The sequence below is a fragment of the Cebus imitator genome, unplaced genomic scaffold (assembly GCF_001604975.1).
Source record: "Cebus imitator isolate Cc_AM_T3 unplaced genomic scaffold, Cebus_imitator-1.0 Scaffold1, whole genome shotgun sequence".
In the NCBI taxonomy this organism is placed as follows: domain Eukaryota; kingdom Metazoa; phylum Chordata; class Mammalia; order Primates; family Cebidae; genus Cebus; species Cebus imitator.
Window position 1 is genome coordinate 11,850,078 of NW_016107316.1, and position 8,409 is coordinate 11,858,486.

General features: G+C 35.0%; 1 protein-coding gene across 21 annotated transcripts in view; it reads right to left on the reverse strand.

The window, feature by feature from the left end:
- PUM2 (pumilio RNA binding family member 2) overlaps positions 1-8,409 on the reverse strand; it is a 110,366-nt gene that overhangs the window by 64,596 nt on the left and 37,361 nt on the right. For 20 of the 21 annotated variants that reach the window (XM_037737612.1, XM_037737610.1, XM_017526481.2 and 17 more), the window contains 4 exons: positions 4,938-5,125; positions 4,191-4,360; positions 1,023-1,293; positions 703-796 (listed from right to left, as the gene is read on the reverse strand). In XM_037737612.1, the coding sequence (XP_037593540.1) occupies positions 703-796; positions 1,023-1,293; positions 4,191-4,360; positions 4,938-5,125 (723 nt within the window). The remainder of the gene's footprint in view (positions 1-702; positions 797-1,022; positions 1,294-4,190; positions 4,361-4,937; positions 5,126-8,409) is intronic. The other variant, XM_037737616.1, reaches the window with a different exon arrangement.

An 8,409-nucleotide genomic window follows, 5' to 3' on the forward strand; every position in this document is an offset into this window, starting at 1 on the left:
CAACAAAGATCAAAAGAGACAAAGAAGGACATTACACAATGGTAAAATGATCAATGCAACAAGAAGAGCTAACTATTCTAAATATGTACGCACCAAATACAGGAGCACCCAGATACATAAGGCAAGTTCTTAATGACTTACAAAGAGACTTAGACTCCCACACAATAATAGTGGAAAACTTTAACACCCCATTGTCAATATTAGACAGATCAACGAGACAGAAAATTAACAAAGATATCCAGGACTTGAACTCAGACCTGGACCAAGCAAACCTAACAGACATTTACAGAACTCTCCACCCCAAATCCACAGAATATACATTCTTCTCAGCACCACATCACATTTACTCTAAAACTGACCACATAATTTAAATGAGCATACTGACTTGATAATGGACACAGATAACTAAATTTGAATTTCCAGGTGTCTGACTTTCTCAGCTTCGCATTGGAGAAAAACTTATGTGATGACAACTTTTATCAAATCACAGATTTTTATTTAATTTAACCAGTGATGTAAATAATCAGAAACAATTCCCTAGTTAATGAATACCTTTGTCATATAATCTATTACTTGTTGATCTCAGATGTTCCAAAAAAGTAACAAAACCTCACCAATCAGTAAATGAAGTGAAACATCCTAAACATTTTAACAAGACTTTTTTAATTAGTCTGGTCAAAATGAGAACTTATGAAGACTCACCTATATGTGGCTGCTGAGCTGCTGCTAATGCATATTGCTGCTGTTGAGCTGCAGTTAACTGCTGAACTGTTAGTGCATTAGTCCTCTGAAAGAGCTATTTGGAAAATATTTAATACAAAGATTAGTGTCAAAATCTTTCATTTCTAATTAGAAATCTGAATAAAACCTTTTAAACAGTTCTTTCTCAAATACAAGGACACTTTAATCAATAAAACATTTAGTACTTAAAACCCCTACCACTCATTTCAATGCCACATAGCACTTCAGGCTAAACCAGTATACAGTTAAAAGGACCTTCTTAAACAAAGAGCATGCTTTACCTGCTGCTGGGAATTGTAGTCAAAAAGGCCTACAGTAGCTCCTGAAGAGTCCATTGGTACCTGATTACCAGGATAGTCAAACTGTAAGGATTCCAGACCAACTTGTTCCATGGCATCCAGATTCTGAGTTTCAGGATTTGAAAATTCTTCAACAAGTGGTTTATTAGCTGTAGGATTAGGAAGGGGCCCCAGTCCTTCTGAGGGGTTAGTATTGGGGCCCAGGCGCTCAACTACTTCAGTTGGAGAGGCTTGACGACTTCCAGGAGTACGACTACATAAAGAAAATAGAAAAGTATTATGAATAAAAGCAACAAGTCAAAAGATGAAATGGGAAAGTAGAAAAATCACAAAAAACAAATGGTCATAAAACACAGTGAATAAGGCATTCTGAGTCACTATGCCACCTTATCACATTTTTTCTATTTAATATAACTTTCTACTTAAGAGATGGCATGATTTGAGGTATTATTAATGATTACTCCCTTCAATCTGAACAACATAACTCAACTTTACAAATTAGAAAAACTGGCCAGCATCACAACTTACATACTACCTGAAATCTCTGTCTCAAGTCACAGCCACAAGGAACAGTATATAAACAGATTATTATGTGGCAAATATGAAAAAGCTCAAAACCAAAACCCACTTATCATACTGCTGTCCTGCCCCCTCAACACATAATTGTGCCATAACATCCTGCTTAATAATACTTAAGAAAAAAACTGGCCATAAGAGATCATTATGGTCCTCATTATTTAAGGGGCCAAAATGTGAGATGCAACAGGAAAAAGGCACTGTACACAGTAAGTCAAAAGGCTGACTCCCGACTTTGTCTTTTAAAAATGATTTTGAGCAAGTCATGTCATCTTTTGAGCTGCAGTTTTCTTACTGAGGAGACTTAAGAGATGACCTTTTGATTCCAACTAATAAGAACAAAAGAAACTATTTGTGAAAGCCCTCTATGAAAGCCCTTCAAAGACCATGTTTCTCATACCAAATAGTTCAGTTTAAACCATCAGAAAGAAATGGAAATGTATGACATTTATCAAAAATTAAGTATACACAGCAAGAAAAGATCTTTCTACATTAAAATAAAAAGACCTTACTACTATACAGCCTCCTTAATTTTTCACAAGGAATTCATTAACACTGGACTAAATTTTAAGCATTGGCTCCTCTTTTTATTAATAACCTTCATGGTCTAAACTTCATTTTTACATTTCTAGCCATAATCCTCATTTGTCGTTTATCTTGTTTTATACATAAATATTTCATATAGGATCCTTTCCTTTGTAAAAAAGAATTTATTTTTCAGAGTAACCATGCATTCACAGTATATTTAAACATGAGTATATTAAGTAAGTGGCAGTACTGTTCTACCTGGCTTTTAGTGCCAGCTGCTACATTTGTCTAACTCTGCCCAACTTCAGGTGCTCTGTATTGGAAGAAATTTGGTAACATATACAGTGTAGTTTGCAAAGCAGTCTCTTGATTATAAGAATTGTTCTCTATAGATATTTAAGCAAAGTTACAATTGATTTAAACATCAACCATTTTGTTCTTGCAAAATTAGATGACTTCTAACTCCTTTCCCTTTAAGCCACACCTAATTTTGTACATGAATGCTCCAAAGGCTCATTTTTCATTTGGAACATATGGAAAGAAAAGATAAAACTAAAAGGGTATTCTTTAAAACCAGACAATTTTTCTTAAAAAAAAGTGTCCTATAGTTCTTTTAATCATTTCTGTTCTACTCCAATATGTATATATTGATGACATATCAATCAGTTAATGTGGAAATTAATGATGTGCTGGCATAGTGACGATATGACCACAGCTGTTGACTGTGTTAATACATTTTAACATTGTCAAGTAGTAACTAATACTCTATCTAAAATAATTAGTAATTGAACACATATCTAAAACTTAATGTAATTAAATCAGAATGCTAATAAATGTAAAGTCCACATTAATATTTCAGGGGAGAAGAATAACCTCTCACACAAAATAACTCATATGTAACAAAAATTGAGGACATTAGGAAAAAAACGTAATGCTATCAGTGGTGCTATTTTCTTGCTATAGTTAATGGTGTATTAACACTTCAATTATAAATATATACTCTGAAGGTTTTATCATCAACTGAATTTTAAATGCATTTCCTTGACTAAAACTTAGATTAGGTAATAGTGAAGGACAAACTCAGAATAAAGTTCTAAAATTGAGTATCATTAAATTTATTGTCAAAAGAGGTTTACTGGTTTTGGATGCTTTTTTGCACTCACAACAGATAGAAATGGCACTGTTTCTAAGAAGCATTGTTATTTTGATAATTAAAGGCAATAAATGTAAAAGTATACCACCCACCATATACCTAATACTCTTTCATCTAAGATTTCATGGTTCATAAGACCGCAAAGAAACACTCATTTTCAGGTACAGGCTCCAAAGCACCTCAATACTGAAATATTAAAGTATAGAAAATCAGTACAAAGAAACAACTCCCTAATATGTAGATAAATGTATACTGTCTAATCTAAGACCAAAGGCTAAAGTACTTATTTAACTGCCATAAAAAGACAATAAAAAGCTATAATGTAAAAAATTATAAGCTTAAAGCTAACTTTTAAAAGTCTCTAATATGTTCCCCATTTGCTATTTTCAGGAATAATATTAACTATTAGCACAAACTTATATATTGTAAGAAAGATTACTGCTCCTAAGCTAATTTTGTCTCCTCTTTTCTAAGATTAGAAGTTAAATGGGAGGCAGGGCATAAATACTCAGAAGGAAGAAAACTCCACTGAAAGGTGCTCAAAAGCACCCCCAAGAGGGGGGGGAAAATCAGAGTAAACCTACAGTTCACTAAAATTTAAGAGAGAGGGAGAAAGTTCAAATTTGGACTATTATATTAGCAGAAAAGTAAGTGCAGCTTCTAATATCACTCCTTCAACAGAATGCACTGTTTTAGAGACTGGTTTGAAGATTATTTTAAATGATTCACAATCATTAATTTTCTTTACAGAAAAAAATAAAATTTGTCCAGATTAACACAAAGTTCAAAGGAAATAAACCTAAATGATGAAAATGTCTGAATCAGTCACATCAACTAATAATAATAATCCCTAAAAAGATATGCTTTTCTTCTTGAGAAAGTTAAAATCTTACTTAAAATCTTTGCAATCGGCATCCATTCCATTTGGCAAACCTCTGCCATTTATTTTAGAATCATCATCATCTCCTTGTTTAAGATCTCTGTTTTGGTCCTCCTCAAATGGAGAAGCCTTGCCTTTTTGATCTCCTTTCTCAGGTCCATCTGTTTCAGCATCTCTAGTGCCCTGAGGAAAAAGAATCTGTTTGATTCTGAATATTTAATAGAACACAAAAAAAGGCACCATAAGGTGACCTAAAACTACACTATAGTGCATGTCAACAATAAAAGCATTGAATCTTATTTAATTTCGTAGTCAACTAATTTATCAAAGGCCAAAAAATTGAGTACAAACTAGTAATTTATAACAGAAGGGCTAAGGCAACCTTAACTATAGCGGTGCTGGAAAAGCAGTTAACACCACAAACTAGATTAAAATTTTCTTTAATGCGTAGACAATTTTGTTTAGTTACTTTCAGATCAAGCACTACCAGGAATAAGCAATTTTAATTTTGCAGATTATGTTTTAAAATTAGTAAAATTTGACTTTTGCAACATGGTTCAGATCCATAAATATTTCCAGTGTTTCTATCATTTCATGTTTTTTAAGTGGCTAAGCAGAAGAAAAGAACAGCAATAAGTCACAAAATTTCCTTTAGCTACAGGAAGGGCACAGAAAAATAAACTGATTTAAAAAAATAAAAGTAATGTAACCAAATAACTCTCAAGCAAATATTAAATATTTCTTTATTCAAAATACTTACAAAATTTCCCTTCCTAAATCGAGAATCCAATTTATCAGCAGGAGAAGAACTTAGTACATATTCTACCATGCTCACACCAAGGCCTCCACTTTCTGATCGCGGAGACAGTATTGCATTTACTTCACTGTTTCCATGAAAACCCTGTCCAGATCTTCTCTGTACCATAATAGGCTGGGACATTGAATGGTCTGTTTGGTGAAGAAAAAACACAATTATCTACGTGTACTTGTAAATTAAAAGGTAGTTACACAAATTAATATACTGAAGTAAGAAAAATCAGCACATTGTTTTGAGTATTACAATAATATTTATAAAAAGCTCTTCATTTGATTAAGACTAACTGGCTGAAGCACATATCTTGAAAATACAGATGGAGGCTGGTCCAAGTGCAGTGGTGTTTACAACTAATTGATCACAGCCAGTTACAGATTTCTTTGTTCTTTCTCCACTCCCACTGCTTCACTTGGCTAGCCTTAAAAAAATAAAAAAATAAGGCCGGGCGCGGTGGCTCACACCTGTAATCCTAGCACTTTGGGAGGCTGAGGTGGGTGGATCACCTGAAGTCAGGAGTTCAAGACCAGCCTGGTCATCATGGTGAAACCCCATCTTTGTAAAAAAAAATAAAAATAATTAAATAAAAATAAGAAAAAATATAAATAAATAAATAAATAAATAAAATACAGATGGACAGAGCCATTTGGCAATAAACAAAAGCCTATGTTAAAAACAGTACAACCAAAAAAGTCAACGAAGATAGAAACAATACTCGAAGGGATACTACCTGAAGGATCAGTTTCTTATAAACATCATTTAAAAAAATTAACCTTCTTTTGACAATTCATAACATAAACCTCAGGGATAAAACCTAAAAGAAGCCAGACAGCAGGGGCTCATGACTGCTATCCCAGCACTTTGGAAGGGAGGATCACTTAAGCAGAGGAGTTTGCGACTAGCATGGGAAACATGGTGGGTTCCCATCTCTACAAAAAGTTTAAAAATTAGCCAAGCAAGGCAGCACAGGTCTGTAGTCCCAGCTACTCAGGAGCTGAGAGCTGAGCCCAGGAGGCTGAGGTTGCAGTGAGCCATGTTCACACCCCTGCACTCTGCTCTGACAGAGTGAGAACCAGTCTCAAAAAAAAAAAAAAAAAAAAAAAAAAAAAAAAAAAAAAAAAAAAAAAAAAAAAAAAAAAAAAGTAAAGAAAAAGAAAAAGGAAAAAAAAAAAAAGCCAGGTATGGTGACTCACTCCTATAATCCCAGGACATTGGGAGACTGAGACAGGTGGACTGCTTGAGCTCAGAAGTTCAAGACCAGCCTAGGCAACAAGGCGAAACCCTGTCTCTACCAAAAATATAAAAATTAGCCAGATGTGGTGACAGGCACTTATAGTCCCAGCTGCCAACGAGGCTGAGGTGGAAAGATCACCTGAGCTTGTGAGGTTGAGGCTTTGGTGAGCTGTGATTGTGCCACTGCACTCCAGCCTGAGTGACAAGAGGCCCTGCTACCCCCACAAGAAAAATAAATAAAAACGATAGGCTGGTAGCAGTGGCTCATGCCTGTAATCCCAGCACTTTGAGAGGCTGAGGTGAGAGGATCATCTGGGGTCAGGAGTTCAAGACCAGCCTGGCCAATGTGGTAAAACCATATCTCTACTAAAAATACAAAAAAACTGGCTGGGCATGGTGACCTGCGCCTGTAATCCCAGCTACCCAGGAGCCTGGGGCAGGAGGACTGCTTGAACCCAGAAGGAGGAGGTTGCAGTGAGCCAAGAGCATGCCACTGCACTCCAGTCTGGGCAACAGAGCAAGACTCTGTCTCAAAAAATAAAATAATAAATAAAAATAATAAAATAAACTTTAAATTTGGAAGAAACACTTCACAAGTTCACAGTTACACACTGGACAGATCAGAACTCATAACGATAATGCTATAATCATAAGTGAGTAAGTCTGGAAAAATCAGTAATACCAGAGAATTTTCTATTATTGGTTTTAAAAAAAAACCTAAATATCTTCTAGCTTAAAAGTTTTCCACTTATTTTAAAACAAAATTATTCATTTGATATGTTTTTTCTCCGTATTTTTGGAATGAAAAGTAAAGGTAGTATTTAAGATCTGAGAGCTAATGGAACACAAATACAGTACTACATTTGAGTCAACATTAAAATAGTTTTTGCTGGAAACTTTTTTGAAGGAACCCATAAGGTACGTCTGGCTTGTTTGTGAAAGATACAACACTCAGTATTTAAACTATTGAGGCTCAAATTTCATACTGCTAGCCAGTCATCATTTTATTAACTGTAATAATTTTGAAACGATTGCCATGTTTGTTAAATCAAAACATCCTCTTTTCAGTACCTGCATCCCTAAGAGATTAGCCATTATATCCTTTCTTTCAATCATTTACCCATTCATTACACAGTTGAAATATTGATTCATTCTCCTGTATGCTAGGCAATGAGGTGTATATGAAGAATCTGAGAACAAAACAGTCTGTCCTCGAGAGTATAGGTTTAATAAAAGGCAATTAGAATAGAATAAAAGAGCTTCAACAAAAATATAATCCATGATACTATGGGATCCGAAAGATGGGCATTCAAATCCAACAGAGCTTAAAGAAAAAAGCAAAATTAAAGAAAAAAAAGCAAAATTAAGAAAGATGAACATCAATCCTTCCAAGTCTTAGAATCAATACCACCAAAGGAAGTGTGTTTCTTGTTTATTTATTTTTTGGTGGGAAGGGGCAGGGTTTCACTATAGTGCCCAGCTGGTCTCAAACAGTTGCCAGACTTGACCTCCGAAAGTGCTGTGATCACGGATGGAAGTGATATTCCAGTTGATTATGAGGGGTTAAAAAAAGGTAACCAATGGGGAGGTGGGGGTGATGGGACATTTCAGCTACAGAAACCTGCATGTTCAAATGCCAAGAAGTGCTAGAGAACATAAACCTGATATTCACAAGTAATGTGGTTCTGCTGGGAGGGAGTTTGGTAAGTCTCCTGCAGTCATGGAAAGAGACTCTATGAGAATAACAATTCCTTTAAAACAAGAAGGTGTTATGCATATTTGAACGTGTTTGGCATTCAGTAAGTGTTAGGAAAACAAAATTCCATTCATTTCTAATTTTCTCATGTTTTCTATTAAAAGACAAACACTCATCTTCAAAATTTTATCAGTTGGGAGAGACGTGGTACAAAAAATTGACTGTGATCATAAATCTCGCATTTTCCCTAACATCCATCTTGAAATAATCTCTTTTTGCCATGCTGTGCTCAAGATGCTTTGCTTTTCAACACCTTAAAAAAACTTAGGTTGGCTGGGCACAGTGGCTCATGCCTTTCTTTAATCCTAGCACTTTGGAAGGCTGAGGCAGGTGAATTGTTTGAGCTCAGGAGTTCGAGACCAGCCTGGGCAACATGGTGAAACCTCATCTCTATCAAAAGTACAAAAATTAGACAGTCTTATAACTTGGTCT